Here is a 23,995-nt window from a genome sequence, read left to right on the forward strand (position 1 = left end):
GCGTCTAGAATGCCAAGGAGATAATAGCCAACATTTCCTGCTCACAGTGAAAGTGTGCATGAGAGCATGGGTTAATTTTTGGCTTTTATAAAACAGTCAAGAAGCTAGTAGGAGCAATGACTTGCAGGATTGTGTTTTATTTTTGAGTTTGGACATTTTACACTCTGTTTTGTTCTGCAAGCACCATTGCTTAAGAGGTTGTTGCAGCAGATCAAAGAAAGTTGCATTATAATACAAGCAGAGTGATGCTAGATTTAATACGCTTATATTTTGCCCTTTCCTGTGAGGACTGCAAAGAAATGAGTCGCACATACAGACCTGCCTGTCTCCTCTGTGTTGTGTTTCAATTTCATTAAGTGGGATTTTCTTAAAGTCAGCAACTCCCTGCAGCCAAGAAAAAGATTTTATTACATGTTCCAGAAAGCAGTTTACTCTCATTCACAAAGGAAGCAAAAGCAAAACAATCCTTGAGGTGGGTACAGAACTGGATTGCATAACTAAATTTTGTTTTCTTGTGGAAATGTCCCTTTCCCCTTGAGGGAAGACTGCAAGAAACTAAAGCCTATGTATCTGACCAGAAAGTGGGTGGGCAAGAAATACCAGATCCATATAAGGCTTCTCATGGCATAGCAGTACAAAGCTACTTTATTCTGAAGTTTCCTCTGTCTCTTTATTGCATTAAGTCCCTTTCCTTATTCTTCATTTCAGAAGGCTTTTTCAGGACTTTGCTTTAATCCTTCTGTCCAATACTTAAAAAGCTTTCAAATCCAATTGCCCATATGTCCTTTGCTTAGGGAAAAATTCTTCGTAACTCGCTGAGGTTTAGCTGAATAAGCCTGGACTGAGGATTTCACTCCTCGGATGTGATCTGCCAGTAGAGCAAGCTCTGGGCTGTTACATTTTAGGCATCTGGAAACCTTCATGAGCTCACCAAGCCCTGTGCCTGCATTTAGTTACATCACTGAGTTACCATTTAGTTAATTTAGTGTTTTAGTTATATCACTCATTCACTCCTTTCCTCCCGCCCCCTTAAAACTAAAAGACAGAAGGTGATTAAAAATCCCAAATAAATTAGGTTTTTGGTACCCAGGTGATCTGTGCAGTGAGGGTGAGAGTCAGACTGTAGCCCTGCCCCAGGTACTTCCCGCAGTACGTGGGCAGCTCCCAGGGGGGAGGGCTTACCTTGTCCAGGCCTTGGACCATTTCCCTGACCCTGTTTTACTTCCTGCTTGCTAGGGAGTGCTGGAAGAGCAGCTCATCCTGGATGGTGACGGCGCCTACAACGCGCACTTTGGGGAGAGCATGGCCACCCTCGGCGATATCGATGACGATGGCTTCCCAGGTTGGTGCGATCTCCTCCTGGGCTGTTTCTCTGGTAATGCCAGCAGCACTGTTGGCACTGCTGGTCTCCTCCCATGGACAGGTGCTGCGTGGCATCCATCACTCCTTCCAGACCTGACTGGCACCTGGGCTTGTGCTAAGGACGAAAGTGCTTGCATAGGATTTGTCTGCTAAAACCTTTTGTAGCTGATTTTCTTCAATGTGAGTTTAGTCCATGTTCATGCAACTGATACCCTGATCTCATTAACATTGCTTTGGTGTCCTTGTTGTTGCATTTTCTTTTTTGCTGTGTGGTTATAAAAGGCTTTAGATACCCATGCCCTGAACAAAACAGAAATCCTGTGTCTGACTACTTCTTTCCCATTTCCTTATGCCTTCGAGCCTTTCCCGTTTTGTTGGCATAATCACATTTCTTATCGTGGAGTGTAATTAAGAAGTAACTTCTCACTCCTGATAGCGTGTACTCGATTAATAATTTCTCTCCTTTGGTTTATTCTACCCCTGCTCCTTTCATGGGCCACTCAGTGTGAGGCCCCGTGATGTGATAGCAATAGGTGAGAGCAAAGTGTTGATGCTGGCACCTTTTCTGCCCTGATTTCTGGCAGCAGAGATTAAGGACTTCCAAATAAAGGCCAACTTAATCTGTGTGTGCCTGGATTTATTTCTTCTAGGCCACTTGGGCGGAGTATCCCATTAAGCCTAACCCAACCTCACTGCAGGTTGCCCTCCCAAACACTGTGCATGCTCTTCTAGACTTAAACATGCATTTGTGTGTTCTTGTTGCTGTTTGTGAGTCAGGTGTGGTGATGGTGGGGCTGCAGAGTAAGTTGGATCAGTTTGTGAGTGTGAAGCCATCAGGAAGAGTTTAATTTTAGCAGCTCTGTAGTCACTAGATCCAATTAGGAGGGGAGAATGGGAGACAGGATCACTCTTCTGCAGGAGTTTGCAGTTAAATTGGATCAAATGTATTTTAAAAGTGCACCCTCATCAGCCTTTTTTCCTCCCTGCCTATCCATTTAATATATGCAGCCTCATCTGGAGCCTTGGATTTTCAAGCAAACTTAACGTAGTGCTACAATAAATGTTTTGCCAATGCTGTCTTGGTTCACAAAGCTGATGTTCCCCTGGGTTGGAGATTATGATATGAAAGGATTCTAAATTAACTTTTTAGGCACAGTTGCTGGTTAATAAACACCCATTTTCCTAATGAGCACATGTTTCTAATTAAGCACAACATATCACATGCGTGTACAAATTCATATACATTTGTGTATTTTTTAAAATTTATCTTAACATGAGCTCTTCATTAAATCCAGCAAGTTCCTTCTAGCCCAGTTGACATGAGCTGCTGATCATCTTCATCATGGGGAGCTATTTTCCTATGGATAGCTGGCTTCTAAAATTGGGAAGAAGTTGGATTAATGGAATGGATTGTGAAATGTTTATAATTTGTACTGTTTTACAGATGTTGCCATTGGAGCACCTAAGGAGGATAACTACATAGGAGCAGTGTACATTTACCATGGGGATGCCAGTGGTATTGTACCTCAGTACTCTATGGTATGTGACGCTGTTGTTTATGATACCCATCTGAAGTCACGTTCCCAGGGCCTGCAGAAATAAACCATACTTAGGGTCTCTTTATAGGCAGCCTCATCATAGCTCTACATCCTTTCCTCAGTCCTGCTTTGAAGATGGCTTCTACCGAAGTTTGTCCATACCTATGCTGCAGGGTAAAATGATGTTAGTCAGGGAATATTTTTCACTGTCTTCTGTTACAGTTATCAGGTACAGCTTCCTTCTTGAAGCAAACAAAGTCTTGGGGTTTGAATGCTAGTTTTTAGAGATATTACTGCTGCAGAGGAGAAATGAAAACCCTGGAGAGGTTGAGCGTATAAATTAGAGAGGCCAGTGGGGAGTTGGGAGGTTGCACTTTCTTCCTGCGAATGCAGGCTTAGTGAGAAGGTGGAGGTACTGAGTTTTCTTTCGTGCCTCGCAGAAGCCTATTTACCCATCTTGTTTGCCCTCCCCTTGCAATGTGACAGTATCTCACAAGGGTGTTCTTGGGTGCCATTCCTCTGACTGTTATTATGAAGTAAAATCTCGGCTGGGATATGCTGTAGCATCTTGTGCAGAGATGACACAGTGCAATTTAGCTATTGTAGCCAGGCAGTAGGGAAGATAAATTTATCCTCATGCTGCCCAACATGTGTCCCCTAGTCTCTGTGTAGTACATCTCTTTTTTCAGAGAGTCTGAAGCTTCCCTCCCTCTGTGTGTTTGAAGTTCTGGTTGTTTTGTTTTGTTGCTGGGTGGGATCCTTCACAGTAAATCAGTTTAAGTAGAATTAAAATGTTTAGTGGTTATATTGGAGACTCTTCTAACAGACCATAGAAGTTTAGTCGTCCTTCCTTTTACCATGTATATGCCATGTGCTGTTTTTTAGAAAATAGGAAGTTAAATGACTCTTTTTGAATACTTCTAAAGTGCCCTAGTGTGTGGCATGTAGAAGATTCTGCCCATTTCTTGCTGAGAGCCACTGGTTGGAAGGTTCTTCTCTGGCTGTTGAAAAGCCTGGAGCTTTCCAGCTCTTGCTGAAAAGGATCAGGTTTTCTTGGTCATTCATGGGAAAATCTAAAATTTTTGGAAGAGGCCAGATCAGCAGGGTGGGAAATGAAATATCCTGCTTGCGATCTCTCCCTCCCCACGGGAGCAAGGTCAGCAGACATGGCACATGCTTCTCCGCTTGGTCAGGAGGACAAAGCCCAGCTCAAGGGTGGCAGGGTACTGTGGTTGTTGACACTTGGTACCATTCCTAGCATCATCTGGTGTCCTGAGGCAGCTGAGGGGGACACCACTTACAGACAGTGCCTCTGTGCCATTTCCCAGTGTCTGCTGCAGGGCACCAGACACACCACCAGTTCATCTCCCATATGCGACCAAAACCATTGCATAACAAATTCATCTCTCTACCTGCCTGCCCTGGCTTTGAACCCAGAGGTGAAAGACTTTTTGTATCTTACTACTATATCCCTAAGCCATCTTAATGCCCTGGACTTCCTTTTTTAAATAACCTGAGAGAGGTGGAGGGGGGGCCTGCAGGATATAGGTTTTCACCCCTTTCATTTTGTTAGTTTTTTTACTGCCTTTTTTCATTTAAATTGCTGATCAATGTCTGTTTCCTCACATCCCTTCCAGCAGCTTTAGTGGTGGCTATGAGCAGAAGCAGCTTAATTGGCTTTTTGGCCTGCCATTTTAATTCATGGCATTTAAAAGCAGAGCAGTGTTATACCTCTGCCTTCTAGGCTGTAATTGTCTGCTGATGTCTGCTGGGATGTTTGCAGGTGGGATTTACCACCCTAACTGGGACCCCCCAAAAATGTGATGCAAATGTAATGTGGGGAAGAAGTTACTTCCAGTTGTCTCAATCTTATCTGCCATGAGTAGGAAAAGGAGATCTGTACGCAGTGGAGCACAGGTTTCCCATTAAACTGGCTGTCAGGACTGCAGGATATCTTTCTTGCCCTCAACTTCTCTTTTTTCCCATGAATTTCCTGTCTGACCTTTTGTCCAATATCATGTCCTTTCATGGGAGGGCCAGGAAAAGCTGGTCACATGTCACAAGCTGTGAAGCACCACCAACTGCCTTGAAATTACTTCATGGGATAGGTTTCCTCTGTAATTTCTGCAGGCAGATGTTGGTTTGGGTTCAGGTCTTGCAGTTGGTGGCCCAGCATAATGAATGAGAGCTGGGAGACATCTGATTGCCTTAGAAAATGAGATTTTGATATATTAATTTGCTTAAGACAAAGGCATTTACAATTCAAACTGTTTAGAGAAAGTTTTTGTGTTAGTAATTAAAAAAAAAAAGCTATGTTAGAAGTTAATTAATCTTTGCGTTGTGGAGACGGAAATGAGATACAGCTTCCAAACTGACACAAAATACTGCATAATAGCTGATGGAAACCAGAATTTCCAAGTGGGATGAAAATTAATCATTTTGACTTTGAGTATGCTGGCAAACTTTGTGAAAAGGAATAATTGTACAGGATTTTTGGTTTCAGTTAATCATTAATTTTGTTAAGGTGCTGCTTAAAACTTTTATTTACAGAAATAAAAGTAATGCAAAAAAAAGAGAAAATCTCTAGGGTGCAGTTAAATTTCCTCCCCCCGCCCCCTCCCGAAATCTGTTTGATGTGTTCTTTATTTTGCTTGGGTCTGCATGAAGGTTGTAATGCAGGTGTGTTTGTTAATCCAAGTCAACACTGGCCTCCTCCTCCTAGACCAGAGCAGAAGGGCTTCCTGCAGTCAGCAGCCTTCCTGCTTGGGGCTGCGTGGGTGAAGTGCGAGCCTGCAGATGTGCGGCACTCCCAGCCCACAGAAGAGAGCTTCGGTGACGGTGAAAATCAGGCTAGAAGGGCTTTTTTTGGGTGGTTGTTTTTTGTTTTTTGTTTTTTTTTAGAGGATTCTTTCTGTTACTGACTGGTTTCGCTCATGTGTGTTGTGCTGCAGAAGCTGTCTGGGCAAACAATAAACCCAATGCTGCGGATGTTCGGCCAGTCCATATCAGGGGGAGTCGATATGGATGGCAATGGTTATCCAGGTACGTCCACTACTGTGGCAGTGTAGCACTGGGGAAATGCAGCAGCAGGCTGAGAAAACAGCAGAGCTGGTTGTTCCCAGGTTGCTGGTTCCTGTGATTGTGGGAAGCTGATGAAGATAAGCATTTTCTTCCGTTTTCCTTTCATTATTTGAAGCTCCTGATAAGAATTTGTGCCAGTTGCTTGATTCAGGTAATGATGAAGGATTGAGATATTAAAGCAGAGGATTTCAGTATCTGGCCAAGCTTGTAAGTTGCCTCGAAGCTGCCCAGTCATGATGATAATCTCAGAAAAAAAGTAGTAGTACACAGTAACGTAATAGTAAAAATAAAACCCAAGCAGTGAAGTAGAAGTGAAGAAATGTCAAGGACATAATCCTCCAGTTATAATACTTGTGACATAATGATATTTGAAGGGACCAGGTGGCTGATTTAAGTCAGAAAAATGCTTTTTTTAGATATGTGCTTTGTAATTTACCAGCTGACTTGAGAACTGAATTCTGTGCCTCCTTTGTAACTGTCTCAATGTTACAAAAATTTCAGATATGACCGTCGGAGCCTTCCTGTCAGACAATGTGGTACTTCTGAGGTGAGATCAATGTATTTTTCATCCACTGTTGTCTTCTTTTTGTTTCTGTTTTCCGTTTATATCTTATGTGGTCTAAGTCCTCCACCGCTCCGATTTTCTCCCTAATTTATTGTGGTCAGAAGCAGCAAGCTGGATTACTTTTTAAGCAAAATCTGAGACATGGATAGTGTCAAAGAATGCAGTCTAATTTAAACAGCGTAGTGAGGGATGACAATACTTAGCACTCCCAGGCCTATGAATAAAACAGAGGGTTAGAGCTGGAAGGAGACGTGTTGTGTCTTAGTGCCTTTTTAGAAAGGTTGCTTTGAATTTGTTAGAAGGCTTTTCCGTTGTTCGTATTCTATGATTCTATGATTTGCATAAAGTAAATAAATTATGATTTAAGGGAACGCAGTTGAGCAAAAAGCCAGCTGCGTATGATGCCAGGATGTCATTTTGCAAGTTCTAATGGGACGCAGATTGAAATAAGACTCTTCAGGGAAATGAAATATGGAGGCATTTGCAATGCACAGAGGATTTGGGCTGCCATTTTGAGTGTATGAATTAAGTGCAATTGCTTCTTTCATCTGATGGAGAGAGGTGTGACAGCTTGATCCACCAAGTTATGCTGGTGGAGAGTTAGAGCAGGAGCAGGCTTGAGATGCACAGACCTGGGGAAGAGAATGGGAACTTTGAATTTTGCCAGTAGCTCTGTTGTTATCCTTGTTAATATTTAAAGGCAAAATTCTGTTGATACCTAGATGGCATTACAAGTAGTCACTAGGGACTCCTGCATCTTAATGGAAGATACAGGGATGTGGTGAGACTGGCAAGACTAATGGTGAGGCTGCAGAACGTATGTGCCAGCCTGCTTCCTCTTCAAGGAAGGAAAAACTTGGCTCTGTTTCCATTTGAATCAGTTAAACAAAACAAAAACAAAAAAGAGAGAGGGTAAAAAATGCTCTTGATGATCAGCATGGCAGGTATTCAAGTCTTCTGAAGTTTTCTGTTCCTTCATCATGCATTCAGAGGAAGCCAATTGCTGCTTCTGTGAAAAGGTACCATGCCCCGGATGGGATCTCACAGCCCCGCATCTCTGAAACTGCTAGAAAGAGAACTGTGCACTTTTCTCCTGCAATGTTGTTACTTGCAGGGTGGGGAAGAGCAATCTGAAGGGCTTGCTGTGATGTTTAAAACAGCATACATCACAACAGCATGGTGACCTCTGTCCATGCGTTCAGTTGCTGCCTGTGCACTTCAGAGGAGATTAGCGCATTACTGGCTGACTCTGTGGGCAGCCTGATTAATTGCTGCTACTGCCATTTACAGCATGTCCCTCTTGCTGTTTAGATTCAGATTAGGATAAAGAAATCAGCTTTTTTTTTCCCCCCCCTCACCCTTCCAGAAGCCTTTGTGAAGTCCTTTGGCCAAAACTAACAAATGTTTTGCCAAATGATATTAAAGGCTTTGGTGGAAGCCGCAGTGACTTGGGGCAGATTGTCATTGTTGTATTGCTCGCGTGTGTGTATGGCTGTTTGACAGATGCATTGGGATTTTTTCTTTTTTCCTATTTTCCAGTGAATAACCAAGTGATCTAATGTTAAGGAAAAATCACACAGTGCATCATGGCTGGAGAAATATTTTTTTTCTAGGAGAAATATTTTTCTGGATCAATCATAGCATTTACTCTTTTATGTTTCCTCAAGCATTTGGAAAGAGTTTTTTTCCAAGGTGTGAAATGATCCTAGGAAGCTCACTCTTTTTCCTCCTCTTTCCTCCCTCCCTGTCATTACTCTATATTTTTCTGGGGTTAGCATTTATCTTCATCCTCCATCTCAAAAGGCAAACTTGCACTGTTGTTTCAGGCTGTGGTAAAAGAGTCTGAGCAGCTGTCTCAGAGATTGATGTGAAGCTTGTTCCAGTTGATATGAATTAGGTGTAACCACAATCCCTGCTCTCTTCTTCCTCCTCTCCCCCACCTCTAAATTAAGTGGCTTGTGGAGTGAGAGTCCTGAAGTGGTTTGCTTATGTGGTCTGGCCTTGCATGACTGCTGGGACTACCTTAGAAGTGTATCTGCTGGTTGCTGCCTTTTTTTTTTTTTACTACTAGAGTTGGTTTTGGAAGAACATGCTCATCTTGAACATGTACAAAATTGAAACCACGAAGAATAACACTCAGTGACTTCTTGGGCTGAAGTCCTGTGCTGGGGACAGCTCGGGAGAGCCTGGGCTTCGGACTGCTTTTCCCAACCAAGCTGGCAGGGCTTCTGTGTTGTGTGAGAGAGGAGACCCACCTGGGCCCTGATGGCATTCATCTTGGTCTGCGATTCTGGCCGAGGTAGTCTTCAGCTGGGAATAATTGTGGCAATAACCCGGTGCCAGAGTTACAAGGGTAGAAAGCTTTCGTTCACAGTGAACCGGGTAACTCCTGAAACAGAGTTCAGCAGCGTGAAAAGAGTATTCAATCCTTACCGCTTGCCAGGAGGAAATTAGCCAAATGTTCCCTCCTCCAGAAAACATGAATGTGGTGTCTGTTGTTCCTTTTATACTGTCAAAAAAATTATGTATGAATCCATCTCCTACCCCTTTGCTTCCTCCTTGACTTTCAGGTCACAAATTTGACTGCAGACCATTCTCTGGAAACTTAAGGTCTCTGCCTACCCATTCCTGACCATCCAGGCTGCTTAGCAAGCAGTCTCACTTGCATGAGCTTGTCCTTGGTTGCCGTTGTGCTAATTTTGTTATCCTCTTCAGTCATCAGGAAGGCTTTATGCAATTTGTGCTGGAGGTGATTATTATTATATGTTATCAGTTTCCCCAGCTGCCTGCCTGCAGTCTGTATGTGGGCACTGAACTTCAAGTTGATGCTATGGTTTTCATTCAGACACTAGTAGTCCTTGCCAGCTAGGTCAAGTGCTAATTTATCTTACAGTTCAAATTCACTACCTTATTTTTCATGTCTGCTTGGAATTGTGCGGTTTACCAATTTTACTTTGTTTTCCTTTGGCTGAGAACTTCCCCCTCAATTCCACTTCTCTCTTGATCTCCAGATCCAGGCCTGTCATTACTGTGGACATCTCCATTTTCCTGCCTGCATCCATCAATATCACAGCTCCTCAGTGCCATGATGGCTTGCAGCCAGTGAACTGCCTCAACGTCACAGCATGCTTTCGCTTCAGTGGCAAGCGCGTTCCTGGAGAAATAGGTAAGGTACCTGTGCCAGCCCTGAGCAGGGGCACGCTGGCAGGTTGGAGTTGAGAGCTCCTTCAGAGTCAGTAACAGAGCTTTTATGTGAAATAAGTTGTTTCAAGGTGAGCCGAGTTACGCAATTCTAGAAAGTTGGAGACTCCCTGGGAACTTTCTTGGGCATGTTTTTACCTTCCAGTGAGGCTGACATAATACTGGGGCAGTTTCTTCCTCAGTGAAAGGAGAGAAATATGTGCTTGGGCTTACTGCAAGGACAGAGGACACAGAAGGAATTGACGCTTTGTAAGTTCGTATTCCCTGTTTACCACTTGATAATACATTTCTGTATTCATATCTTCTACCAGTGTTATCAGAAAGCAGGTGTGATTTGCTCTGGATTAATAGTTTTTGATAGCCTACAAGGAGCTCTTGAAACAGAGCCCTATAAATCTGAATTCCTACCAAATGTGAGCAAATCCTTTTCTGTGCATCAGTTTACCTCTCTGCAAAATTATTATAAATAGCCCAGTGTTTCACTGATGGCAAGAATATCTTCCAGGTTAGCTAGTCTCCGTAAAACACGTGGAGTTTCTTGGGTTAATGGAATTGTGTAAGGTGTGCAATTGTGCAAGCCTTTGCATCTTGGCTGCATTACTTGTCTTCTACATCCCAATGTTACAAGTCTTAGATATGCATGAAGTGGTTATGGGATAGGTAGAGCATTTCTAAATATTGTAGGGTCTGGGTTTGTCTGGTTCAGCCACGATGTTTTACCTTCGCCATGCTTTAGGAACGACAGAGGACTTGTGGTGCGCTGCTCAGGGAAGATATCTCAGCCTCACAGCATGCTGCATCTCTGCAGTAGGTCTGGTGAAGAGCTGGGGGAAGCAGTGCCTCCTCCTGCTCTGTGTCCCAGCCTTTCTGAGCTGCTAATCGAGAAGGATGAGAGTTGCATCTGTTCATCCCAGTAGGAAGAGCCTGGTGCAGTATTTGGATTTTTTAAATGAGTTGAAGAAGAAGAAAGCTTCTTGTTACTTCTCCTGCCATTCACATAGAGTGAGAACAGGCTGCTTGTTGAAGTTGCTGTCTGTGGCTTGTCACCTGAACAGTCAAAAAAATGGAGTTACTAAATTTAAGATTCCTTCGGATTTTAACATATTGGTGCAACTAAGACTTCAGTTTCTATTTCTGTACTTTTTACTTCCCTGTAAATGATGACTCTCAGCAGACAAATATATGCTTTGATAAAGTATTTTTTTGTACTGCCTGCTACTCTGTCAGTTAAGAAAACACTTATCTCTGAGTGCTTCAGGGGTGTTAATGCCTTTCTGAAAATTGCTGAATAGATTTTCTGAATATCTAGGTTTTCTTAGGTTCCTGAGGGTACAGTTTAAAATGTTTCGTTTGCTTTAACTCCATATCTCTGGACATGTGGCTAAGAAGTGAGCTGCCTTTTTTTGCAATCTAAATATCTTTTCCCCTTGTTTGCAAAAGACCTATCTTCTTGCTTCTTGTCTTGTAAGAGCCAGTTGAATTCCTCTGTGTTGTCGTACAGACTGTACTCCTGATGATTTATTGTGGTGAAAGCACATGTGCATCTTCTTTGGCGAGTAACATCCATCTCATTACAAGGAATTTTTTTACTCTTAAGTAGATGATTATAAAACTTCCAACCATTGTTCTTTTATACAATGCTTCTAGCAAAGTGATTTGTCTTGAAAACATTGCATCCAGAACTATCTGACTGTATAAAACCCCCTGGGGATATGATTTGGATAAAATATCTCAAATAAGCTTTCAGTTTGTAATCTAACAGTTAGGCCATTTTAATTACTGCAGTTGAAGAATATCAATTAACAAGGGGTGGAACAGTTCATGGAAGTATTGCAACAGTTTCTCTCCTGCGTGGTTAAATGTGGGGGGAAAAAATCAGTATCCCTCTAAAGTACATCATTGTCCAGTTCAGACTCTGAAAGGCGTATGGAGGTGTTGAAATGCTATGTCAAAGTTTTGTGGCTAGAAACATTGGGATTGTCTCATCTTCGGATGTCTGGGGGCGGTCTGTAAGTCAGACAACGAGAACAGTGCGGCCTGGGAACACTGCTCCCCTAAGGCTTGTCAGCATGGATGCTTAAGACTGCTGCTTACTGGTGAAAAGCTGGGTGTTGCTCTTTCGCTTTTGGGCAGCTGAAGTTGGTCACCTACACAATGTTTAGAAAGACAAGCTAAACAAGCAGACAGCATTCTTCAGTGGGAAATGTATGTCTTCAATGCTTATTTGAACGTGTGGTTATTTTGTTAACTGGCATGTGAAGGAAAGTTGTCTTCAGCTAGCACTGCCTCACACTTGTGTATAAACCCTCCTCACCATACTTTTTTTCCCCCTTTTTTTTTTTTTCCTTTCTTCTAGTGGTAGTTGTAATACTATTGGTCATGTAACAACTACCTGAGGGTTCGTGTTTACTGATACTACTTGATACTGCCAATGAGAGTATAATTCCCATCCTTTTTGTGGACACTGTTTGCAAACTACAGTTTTCAGAAGTATGAATTTATTGCTGAAATGGTTTCATCTGAACAAAGAGCCATGCCCAAGCGAAGTATGTGCTCTGCCCTGTGTGCCAGGCATTGTCTGATCCTTCGCTCTGCTTCCACGCTTACTGGAGAGCTGAGCGTCTGGTCGTACACCCACCAAGAGAGACATCCTCTGGTACGTCTTGGGTGTGAGAGAAAGGAGGCATTTTAAATTTTCACTCTTCCACCTTGGAATCTCACTCAGGCTGTTCCACCCTCACTTGAGGGGCTGTTGCTTTGTCTCTCCTGGGGTCTCTGTATCTGCAGGAAAAGCAGGGATGAAAGTCCTTTCCTAGCCTGGATGAGCATACTTCAGCCTGTTCAGACCATGTGCTTCTGGGTGACCAGGACAAGAAAACAGAGGCTGCTGGCATCTCTGTTCATCAAGCACTGCTTCTGCATTCATCCCTGAGGAGAATGGAAATAAACTTGTTCCCACAGTCTGGATAATTTTCCCCACAACAGCAGCAACAATAATAGTAATAATAGTGCCAGTGTAAGAATTAGGTGAATTTTAAGTGGCTATGAAATGTAGCGGTTAGAGCATTTAGCTAGTGTTAGGCAAATGCATTAGAAACGTCTTCAAAGTTTCTCTTGTCCTGTTCACTTCAGGCATGCACTGCTTGTATGTTGGTCCATTTCTAGGGTAGTCTTCATGACCCAAATACTGTTGCCTGAAAGACTGGTGTGAGATTTAGTGTGCGATAACAGGTTGCTTCACGTTTTTGCTCTGTCTGGCTACATTTCTAGAACTGAAGAAACACACCCGATCTAAAACCTGATGAAAGTGGACACTCCTTTTATCTGGATCTTGCTGTAGTTTGGTGCAGGCATGTCATTTCTGTCTGTGTCTCATTTTTCCGGTCTGCTTGGATGCAGAGCTAAGACAGTGCTACCCTCTGAATGCCTCAGAAGCAGGGATGTGTTGTTCAGTGTATGCCCAGAGCAGTGAGGGTGGCTCCCTGCTTGGAACCTAGGGACAACATTATGAGAAAGGATTTGAAACACAGTTTGAAGTAAGGGGAAGAGGAAAGCTTTTTGGGAGAGGATGGTGGGAATGCCCTATGTATGTTGTGATTTGCTAGGGCAATATTTTTAATACTTCCATTACTTAAGAATTTTCACTGCGAGCAAAGTTGATGAATCATTTTCTCCTCATAATTACTGGAAGAGAAGGCAAAGAAACACATTCCTCTTCCAATGGCTTTTTGTTATTATTAAGTTCTTCATTTTCTCCATGTGGTGCCTTCCTGCCTGCCCCCAGCCCCACCCCCCACCCCCCCAAGGAATCGGTACAATAGCTAGTGGCTTAACAAGGACTTATGGGTGTGCTTATTCCTGCTGACCATTTTCCCACCTGCTTTTTGTGTGCTGTAGCATCATCTGAGTGGGCGACAAAGGGATGCACTGGGTGGCTTACGGTGTGTAACCCTTCCATTAGCACAGCCAGCTACTATTCCCATTTTAGCTCATAGGGTACCGCTGCCTGATTTCAATCCCTCCTCACTCGTCTCTGCTTCAGGGCTGCTTTCAGCTTTGTGAGGGGACAACTCTTGCATCATCATGAGTATGTGCCACTTAGGATGAAAATCCATTGTAAAATGCTTTCTGCCATTTACTTGGTTTGTTTGTTACTGGCTGGGGTAACTCTCCTGGTTTGCTGGCTGGCGGCCCTCTTGCAGGTATAACCAGAAATTTCTCAGAGGGAGTCATTATTGAAGCTTTTAGACATTTAAATTTAGTTATGGAAAAGGAGTAGTCGTTAGAAAAATCAGGCCCTTCATCTGAGCTTATAAAATCCATGCCAGAGTTTTATTTTGATCATGTGAAGTTGGGTGGACAGATCCCCAGAAACATTTCCAACCAAAGGTGCTTAAAGCTGCCGGACTAATATTTGAAGGTGTCACCTGCAAGAGTTAATTTGCTAGCAAAAACTTGCCTCCTGATCTCCTACTGCAATGAGCAGGAGGAACTTGCACCACCAGCAGTGGTAAGTTTGGCCCACTCTGGTTGCTTTTTGGAAGCAATGAAGCTGGGGAGGTGAAAAAAACCCACCTTAGTCATGATATTTCAGTTTTTCCACTGATGTGACATCATTGGATATAACATAGAAACAAGTTGTCAAAATAAAGGGGAGATGGGGGGTGGGGGAGGATGGGAACTGTGCTGCTTGATTGAAAACATCCACTGCTGTTTTGGAGAGACGGTAGCTGGGATCGCTTTGCTCGGAGGCCTGGGACGGGGCTCGCGTTGGGATCGTCTCCATGCCTGCAGTGAGGAATTGTTCAGTGTCAGTAATACTCCTTCGGAGAGCCTCCCCAGGCGCCCCTGCAAGCTCTGCAGCCCTGCCTTCCTTTGGGGCTCCTCCTTTGAAGAGGGCTGCATCTCCCCGCAGGGCTTTTTGCCTCTGCCTATGCAGGGTCTGGGTTTGCTAACGGGTTTTCTTGTCTTTATTTTTGGGATGCCAGTGCAGATCTCAGCATGTGTGCGTGCATGTGAAGTCTTGAAAGTGGAAGGGAAACAATTGGGGATGGGTGTGGGATGTGCACTCTTTAAAAAAAGAAAAAAAGTAGTTAAGAAAGAGACTGCTGGGATTTTAAACAGGCTAAACCCTTTGTTTCTGTTTAGGTGGTGCTCTTTAGTGGGACTGAGCAAACACCCCTTCAGTGAGAATTTTTGGGGCTGAGCTTGTCAGGGTTTGAAACACTTTCAAGGTATTATCCATCTAAGCAAGTTATTCTGCCAAAAGCAAGCAAAAAAAGTTCAGGTGGAGCCTGTGATAGTAGGCTGATTCCTCAGCTGTGGCTTTTCTTACTACCTAGGGTATGTCTCTGGTTGCTTTGCAGGAACTTGAGGGAGCTTTTCGTCAGAATGTAACATACTGTAAATGGAAGTGAGGTTGGTTTGAATTATGTGAATTATGAACATTCACAGAGACTTTTGCACCAAGTGTTGCAATATCATTAAATAAATTCTTCATAGTAGTGGAATTTTGGTGCAGAAATGATTGGAAATGGTAGCATTGGCAGCAATGTTAATTTAGAGAGATTAGGAATTTAATTGATTAAAAAAAAAACAACCCACCGCCAGAAAACCAAATGAAAAACACTACACAATCCAGCAAAGACCCCTTGCTGAAATTTAGTATAGAAGACCTCAGTCCAGAAATGTGTTACTTTACACTGATTGTTTATAAAATTCTGGCTTTAAAAGGTTTACATTTATGGGGAGCATATTATCTGGCATCAGTCACTTAGGACTTAAAACATAAATAAATGCCACAGCAATAATTTGGCAAGCATCCTACATATGTAACGAATCAGCACAGGAGCTGGTGCTGGCTGTCATTTATGAAAATTATCAACTAATTAAGCCATTTATAGTAAGCCAATCTCATGATATTCCCATTATTGCCTTGATAACAGCTCAAATCAATGCAGGCTGTGGTCTGTGATGAGTGAAAGGACCTCACAGCCAGCCTTTCCCTTGTGTGTAGAAAGCAGCGAAAGAGATGTTCATGCTTCTGTTGCAGTTTCATTGCTTCTGTTGTTGATGCGTTTACCAACAGTAGAGGTGTAGTCAGCTTGGATCATTCAGTCACTGTACAACTACTTCAGGTAACAAGTAAGGGTTTTTTTGGGGCATGGGTATATCCAGTATTGTGTTAACCTGCTGAAGAACAGCAGGAGACAGGATTTACAGAGACGCAGCTCATTAGTCTCTGGGTGTGTCTTCTATAAACTGCCAGGGATTTGTAGCATCTAAGAGGGGGACGCTGAGTGCAAGGTAGTGGCCTCTAGTTAAGATCTAAATGCTAAGATGACTGCAAATCAACAAAATTAATTGTCAGGAAGTGCCGCATCCTGGCTGACATTTGCATGGTTTGTGCTGTTCTAGAAGGAGAACAAAGCTTGAGGCTGCTGCTGCTGCTGTTTGTGTTTTTGCTTTTTCTGTTAGCAACGTGGTTTAAGCATCTTTTGTTTCTTTTTTGTTACTGAGTGTGCGTGTCTAGATGTGCTTTTACACATCACTTCCTGTGGGAGAGGATGGGCTCAGGAACCTAGCGACACAAAGCCTGGGAGTACATTAGTAATTGGATTTGGTTTTGTGCAGCCGCAGGAAACTTAGTGATTGATTGAGGGCCTGCAAGTGTTGACCTTTCTTCAAGCACACATGCCCCGGGAGCACAGGATCCATTGATAGGTGGCTAGAAAATAACTATTGTTCACTGACATCCTTTGTTTTCTTCTTTTTCTTCCTTTTTAAAACAGGTTTGAATTATAACTTGACTGCTGATGTGGCAAAGAAGGAAAAGAGCCAGCAACCCAGAGTTTACTTTGTGACTTCTGGAGAGACAGTGGGGCAGATCACAGAGAAGTTACAACTGTCATACATGCAGGAAAAGTGCGAGCATTACCTAGCGTATGTCAAGGTCAGTTCATTCCTGTCCGTCCTTATGTTGGCCTCACTGCAATTCCACTCTTTTGGGTTTTTTTCCCTCAAGTATTCAACCGATTAAAGTGGTTCTGCTTGGTTTCAGATGTTCTTTGTTTTCCTGACAGGTGCATGAAGTTTCTTGGGTAGAAGCTCAGAACTTCTTGCTTGGCATGATTTGTCAGTCTAAGCACCATCAGGCCTTCAGGACCTAGTGCCAGGAATGTGTATTTTATTTACTTTTGATCAGATGCATTTGAGGGGGATTTCTGTCTTCTTTTGGCTTGGTTTGTTGCTATACTTTTTATACTTAAAATAAGAAGGCAAAGTTTTATTTTGGCAGGAGCAGCAGGTTTAGGGTTTAGTTTTGTGTAAGGTCTTACTGGACGAGGGGCTGGTGATGCAATCTGTGTGGGAATGGCAGGATAACATAGGGTCTGTCCTGAAGCAGTTGGGCTCTTGGGTGTGAAGAACACATGGATTTCACCTGGGCTTGAAAATAGCAGTGGGATAGCTTAATTTCACATGTGTCATGGTCCTAGGGATACAGAGAATGCTTTCCAGACATGCTGGGGTCTGTTCTTCCTGTGACAAACTCTTTGTCCAGGGTCTGCTAGGACTGTGGTTATCTTCAATTGGCAGCTGTTATTGAAGAACTGTCACCCAGGTGCCATTCTGTTTGCAAAGTAAGCACAATAGTTTTCTTCTCAGCTAAGAAATTTGTGGAATGGTTTTTAAAATTCTGTAGGAAGGACATTTATCTTTTAAACCACATATGTCTTACAAGCACTAATCTGTATCACCAGTCTAGTGGGAAGTATGGTTGTGTGGTGAGCTGCATATCCTCCTTACTGAAGGACGTATTCCCATAGATGAGTGTGACCTAAATTCAGTATCACTTGGCACTGTCTTGTTTTGAGAATGCAGCAGGTCCAGACATCCCATAATGTATAAACTTTTCCAGGAAGCTTCTTTGTACCTAAAAACTGTGAGAACGGGAGAAAAAATTCATCCTTTGACTCTATCAACATTTTGTGCATGGCTGTTGAGAGAAAATAAAATAAATAAAGGGACCACCGACGAGGAAACGCTGTCCTGTTAAAGTTGTGTGGATCTCTGGGAAGAGACTAGATATCTTCCACGTTTTTTTCTTTCTGGAATAATCTTTGCTTTCTGCTGTGGAAAAGCTCATTAAAGAAAATGTAGACCTATGAGATTACCATTACTTAAAAAATATGGCTGTGAATTTACTAATTCTGGTCTTTCTCAAATGAGTACATCTGGTTAGGCTTTAATGTATTGAGTTTGGATGAAAAGGAGCCATATGCCTTTCTATCTTAACCCAATAATGATTTCTTTCACACTAGCCCTGTTGTAGTTTTTGGGTACTGCACAGAATTAATTAAAGAGCTACATATGCCCAGGAAACTATATAATTTATTGTAGCATTTCTAGTTGATGTTGGGAATGCTATTTTTCTAGAAAATTCCTGGGAAATTTCATTTTTATAGGCAAGAGAAACATTTAAGCATGTTTAAAAATACCAACAACTTAAAGCAAAACAGCTGCTCAACAAACAAGTCTACTGGCTTTCTATATGATATAAGCAGCTATTTTTCACAGTTGGAAGAATAGCAGGAAGTGTCACTTGTTCGTGTAAGGGAGAATGCAAAGTAGTGGAGAAAGATAATCCCTGTGCTTTCATGGGAAAGGTGATATGATCCACGAGGCTACATGACATTAGAAACATCAAAGAGAGCCCTGCAGACTCTGGAGGAGTGGAAACAGGGTCATGATCTTTCACTGCTATCCTTAAATAACAGCTAGTAAAACAAAAACCCGAAAAAAACTGCCCAAACTCCAACCGGAAATCTCCTTGATTGCACAGTTTTGTGATGGAATGGGTGATAAAAGATGTGGTCTTAATATATTTTAAGTTTTTCACTTAGGCTGTCCTCTTTCCTTTTATTTACTGTATGCATGATGAATTCGCATCCATGACAAATCAAGTTGTTTGCAGTTGCATCCTTAATCTGTTCACTTTGTTATTTTTCATTTGAATCTCTAGTGACAAATAGGTTTATATGGTAACAAGAGGATGTCAGTTCTGGACTGCCAGTGATCAAGGATGGAGAAGCTGTTTGGATTTGTGCATGACCTCCTGCTAGCTTGACAAACCGTACTAGGTAAATGATGTGTCCAGTCCAAATGGCACACAGCAGAGCTCTGTAGGTTACGACAGTTAAATGAAAACCTGTGCCAGGCCTTGCTTAATGACACTGTCTTACCAACATGTAGTTCTAGAGTGCTGGAGGCACAAAACAGAAGAACTGAGAAAAGTCACGAAAAAACTAGACCTATACAAGCTTGCCACAGTTTCTTTTGCCAGGTTTGATCTCAAGAGACCCCAGTGAAACTGAGCACTAAAAGAGTTGTAGCCTGCAAATAAACTGACAGGGATACTCGTTCAATCGTTTTGCAATTGATAAGTGTCAATGTTTTGAGCATGATTCCTTTCCTATTTGCTCTTCCCCCTCAGGACAGGAGCTACTGTTCTGATTGCTGCTACTGAATTTATTAAAGTCTGTCTTTCCTCATAACTGTGTGACTGAGATAAGTGGATCTCAGAAGGCGTGTACAATATGTGTAGCTCAGAACTTGATCTTGTATAAGGCAGGCTACCAAATTACAGCTCAAGTTGCTAGAATTATGGTAGTTCATGAGAAAATGTGTGTCTCTGGTTGAGAACAGAGAATGGAATGGAAATGCGTTGGGACTTCAGAATACTTTGAGTTTGGTTTTGTAGTGGACGTGGGAAAGTAGAGGAGGGAGGCAGTTTTCTGACTTTTTTTTTTCCTCCCTTTTTTTTTTGCCCCTCTTCACTGGAAACTGTTTGATTTCTAGAATCATAGAATCATTAAGGTTGGAAAAGACCCTTAATATCATCAAGTCCAACCACTAACCTATTTTTAGCTAAGAAACTTTAATTCTGTAGTATACACAGACAGTAATTCCAATACTTGTAGAGCCTCAGGTTTCATCTGCAAAAGCTGCATTTGTTTTAATTTAAACAACCTTTGGAGGTTTGACTGATATGTTCAGTAGAACCTGGACAGCTGGTGCAAGTGGCTGTTAATTGAGAAGTTCAGGACATCACCTGTTTTCTCGTGTCTGTGTTTAGCTGATCCCTGCTGTCTCTCAGAAGGTGCTTTGCTGCTGGACAGTTCCTCCTCTGGCTGTCTGGGGATGATGGTTGCTGCCACTACAGACCTTCTCTCCTTCAACAGTGATAAAACTATTAACAGCGGATAAATACATTACATGGTAACTGTCTGTCAATTTTGCTGGAGGAAAGTGAAGCAAAAGTTTAAATCTGATTAGCTTTTTTTTTAAAAAAGGTGGTTTTTTTTGAGAAGGAATGGCAGACATAAATGTGAGAAAATGGAATGTGGTACTAAGAGGAGAAGAAGCAGAGGCTGCAGAAGGGGCTAGAAACAGAGGAGATGAAGAAAATAAATGGGGTTGGAGGCTTTACATGTGCTTCCTTAATCTCAATGTCTGTGCCTGCCTCTGAAATACATTTTCTCTCGGGAACTGCACTTGTTTGATGGTGCTCAGATGACTTGAGCTGTGTGTTTAAGACATGCTGTGATCAGGGCATGGACTCTGAGGAAACATTGTTTCACCTTCCCAGCAACTGCCCTGGTTGTTTCCTGATTATGTGGGCTCCCCTAATATTTAGGATAGGCTTACCTTTGGATGGGACAGGAGAATTTGATGCAGACAGAAAAGCACATTGTGCCTGCAGATTTATGTGGAGCTAAATCTCATCTTCCTTGATTTATCACAAAGGTGTAATGGTGATGATGGTGTAAGCCTCTTGTATGATTCCTGCGTTTATTAAAGAAGCACTGCCTGGTTTCTTACCCCACTGCGGGCCATCCAGCTGGGCTGCCTGTTGCTACCAGTCACTGCTGTCTGTGTGCAGAGTGAAAGTTGTAATAGCTTCAAACACCATCAGCAGTCCTGCCACATGATTAACCCAGACGCAGCATTTCTGTTTTCCAGAGATCTTTATCTTGGTGACTGTCTGGTGGTTTTAAGCAGTCTCATGTTGCTCCATCATATTAACTCTTAATGGATCTGGTTGTACCTCATGGAGAGGTTGGGGCTGAGAAGGAACAGAGGAGTGGTGATACCAAAGGCTTTCCATAACGGCTTGTAGGTGAGGAGCTTGTGCTGTGTTTGTACAAACAGGTTTGGAATAAAATGCCGCCTTATCAACAGAAATTGCACAGCTATGTTTTGTTCACTGTTGAATTCTGTAGCCAAAAATTTGCCTTTTTACAAGTATGTTTCTGGCCTTTGTCTGCCATGCATCACTGCTACCTCAGGTCTCTAAAGATACTCTGGGCTGCTGATCTCACACAAATTCATCTCTAGTGCTCACTGATTTTAGTCACTGTCTGTGGCTGTGGTGGTTTCTTCCTCTGTAGCTGTTTGATCTCATATGAGGGGGACGCATGTATTAGTCTTTTATTCTTAATTCATAAAAATCTGGCTGCTTTTCTAGAATCTGGGTAGCAAAGCATTCAGTCTCACAATCATAACTGATGCAGAGGTGGTACCACCTTGATCATTTGCAAGATGTACTTTCTTCTGAAAGTTGTCTGCCTGTGAATCAACATTTCTGTGTTAAGGTTTGGCTGGTAGTGTTACAGGACAGAGACATACAGCCAGAGACACTCAAGAGCTTACTCTGAAGGTTGGTTTTTGGTTTTTTGTTTGTTTGTTTTTTAAATGGGATTGGTTTCTCCCATACTGTCAACACAGAGCCTTTTAGAGAGGGCAGTTTTCAGCAGAGCTTGGTTGCTCACTTTTAGTAAGGCCCTTCCTGGGATGCTGGCACTGTGAGTGGTGGATCGTGTGTTGGATGTGGACAATAACCACTGCTTTGCAGAGGAAGAAGGGAAAAATAGACCCCTGGCAAGTGCAGCTCCCCGTGATAGTGGCCCGACTGGTCCTGCACACTTCTCTCTGGGAGAGAAGTCAGAGCAAGTCAGGGGATAACACGTGAAGCAGAGACTTTTGCTGCTTTTGCAGCAGCAACAGCTATGAAAACCTAGTCACGATTATCTAGGATTTCACAGGGTTTGGGCCACTGGGCAGGCAAAGGGAGCGCTGACCTGTTCCAGCCTGCAGCAGGAAGTTTATCATCGCTGGAAGACGAAAGCTGCTGTGTAGTTTTGCCAGGAATGATGACTGCAGTGAGATCAAGCGCAAAGACCAAAAGCAGAGTTGATGTCTTTGGGTTTGATCCTTTTTGTTGTTTTCTATAACTTTTTTTGCCCTTTTGCTGCATCGACTGGAGAAAACTGTCAGGCTGAGCCAGATGCAGTCATAGCATATGTTCAGCCTTAAAGGGCTGTGGGATAGGTGGGGTGAGCATGAAGCACAGGGGTTTATTTACAGAAGCATGCTTTCAGAAACGATTCTGTTTTCCAGAACTGTGCAGAGTGTGCTCATAATCTATTAGCACAGCCTGCCTCCCCTCCAGCAGAGCAAAGTAAATATAATCTTAGCAAAACAAATACAGTGTTTTCTGTTGCCTTGCTCTGTAAAGTGATCAACCCTCTCTGTTACAGATACACTCTGGCCAGCACTGTATAGAGCTGATATCTCACCTTGAAAAATAAGCCAGGGAGAAGAGAAGCTGCATTTTTTCTTGAGTAGTTCATATGGGCAAGGGAAGAACAGTTGTTAGCTGCATAACTCTGGGTTCCTTTTGTTGCCTCTGAAGTAGAGGGATTTAGATGTACCACAAAGAGTATTAGGAGTTGGTGGGAAGACTGACGTGTTTGAGCTGAGCTTAACTGTATCAAGATTTAAATACTTTTAATGACCATGGAGTTGTCTTTGGCTTTTCAAAAGGTTTTTGCAAGGTTCACCAAGAGCAAATAAGATTGTCTTTCAAGGGTGAGCTTATACTCAAGCTTGAAACTGTCCTGCACAATGTGGCCAAAAGGAAGCTGCCAAATATGCCTGGCACTAGCATCCTTTCAGTGGGTGTCCATGCTGCAAGTAGTTAAGTGCTGTAAGATCTGCAAGGGCTGGTAGTGCACCTACGTGGGAGAGCAGATTGTAGAATATACTCTGCTTTTAACTGTTTGGGGACTTTTTGCTGGGCAGTGTAGCTAGGAGGGCTGTTTGGTAGCCCAAGGGTCTTGTGTCCTGAGGCCAGTGGGAGGTTTTCAGTTGTGAGCAAAAGGCAGAGGTTTTGGCCAGATGCCTTCCTCTGCCCACCTTCCTAGCTTTTAAAGAAATCACTTTATTATTTTTTTTTCTCCTCACATGGATAAATGATATAACTGGGTGGTGGATGCCTCCTCCTTTCTGGCTGGAGAGTGTCTTTGAGTATTTTCTGCGCTGTATGAAGCTTTGTCGATTACAAAAACCAACCAAACGAAACCCAAACAAATCCCAAAACCAAAAGCAAAACCCCAAAAAACCCATCCCATTTCAAGTTTTAGCAAGGTAACTAATTTTACTTTAGTTCACTGCTGCTTTTTGACTTTTGCCAGCAGGTATGAAAAATGCCAAGTATCTTGTTTATAGCTCAGGCAGAAACTTGGTTGCTCTGGCGGTGCTGCTGTCAAAGTGTCTGGTTAATCATGTTCATAAATCCAAGGAGAGAGATTTATGCTCCCCAAATGAAATAAATGTCTTAAATAAGGTTCAGTCAGTAGACTTACAGCACAGCAGCTGCTGAAATTCTGCTTTGCCTGCCTTGTATTTCTTTTTACCCACCTTTTTTTAAACTGTAGTGTTCCCTGCTAAATCCTAAAGGGATCCAAATCTTTAATCTTGAGCCCTTTGATAAAATTGTCCCTTTGATATATTCTGTAATGGGAAAGAAATATGATTTATTTTTCAAGTAGAGTCTTTCAAAAATATATATTTAAGTTCTAACAGAGTTGAGAATTACTTTCATTGCATGTAAAGTCTTAATGAAGTGTGACACTTCACTGGTGCTCTTGGGCATTCACTAGTAGGCATATTCCTGGCTTTACTGCCTGCCCACTGATGTGTTTCTGTCTGAGACTGTAGTTCCTTAAAAAGATATTTTATTTGCAGATTAAACCTTTTGGAGACTCAGGAGGGGCAGAATTAGGTCTGGATGCAGCATGGCTCTTTATAGGGAGGAGGATACCAGAGCCCATGATTTGGAGAGGCCATCCATGGGGCTTTTGTCTGAGAGGAGTCATTGCATTTTCCAGTGATGGCACTTTTAGGA

The 23,995-nt window shown here is 42.6% G+C and overlaps 1 protein-coding gene across 2 annotated transcripts in view; it reads left to right on the top strand.

The window, feature by feature from the left end:
* The window catches only part of ITGA9 (integrin subunit alpha 9), a 229,345-nt gene that overhangs the window by 35,896 nt on the left and 169,454 nt on the right, over window positions 1-23,995 (top strand). For both annotated transcript variants that reach the window (XM_064443898.1, XM_064443897.1), the window contains exons 10-15: window positions 1,237-1,342; window positions 2,807-2,901; window positions 5,852-5,942; window positions 6,483-6,528; window positions 9,558-9,712; window positions 16,539-16,699. In XM_064443898.1, the coding sequence (XP_064299968.1) occupies window positions 1,237-1,342; window positions 2,807-2,901; window positions 5,852-5,942; window positions 6,483-6,528; window positions 9,558-9,712; window positions 16,539-16,699 (654 nt within the window). The remainder of the gene's footprint in view (window positions 1-1,236; window positions 1,343-2,806; window positions 2,902-5,851; window positions 5,943-6,482; window positions 6,529-9,557; window positions 9,713-16,538; window positions 16,700-23,995) is intronic.

The sequence above is a fragment of the Phalacrocorax carbo genome, chromosome 2 (genome assembly GCF_963921805.1).
Source record: "Phalacrocorax carbo chromosome 2, bPhaCar2.1, whole genome shotgun sequence".
Classification (NCBI taxonomy): Eukaryota; Metazoa; Chordata; class Aves; order Suliformes; family Phalacrocoracidae; genus Phalacrocorax; species Phalacrocorax carbo.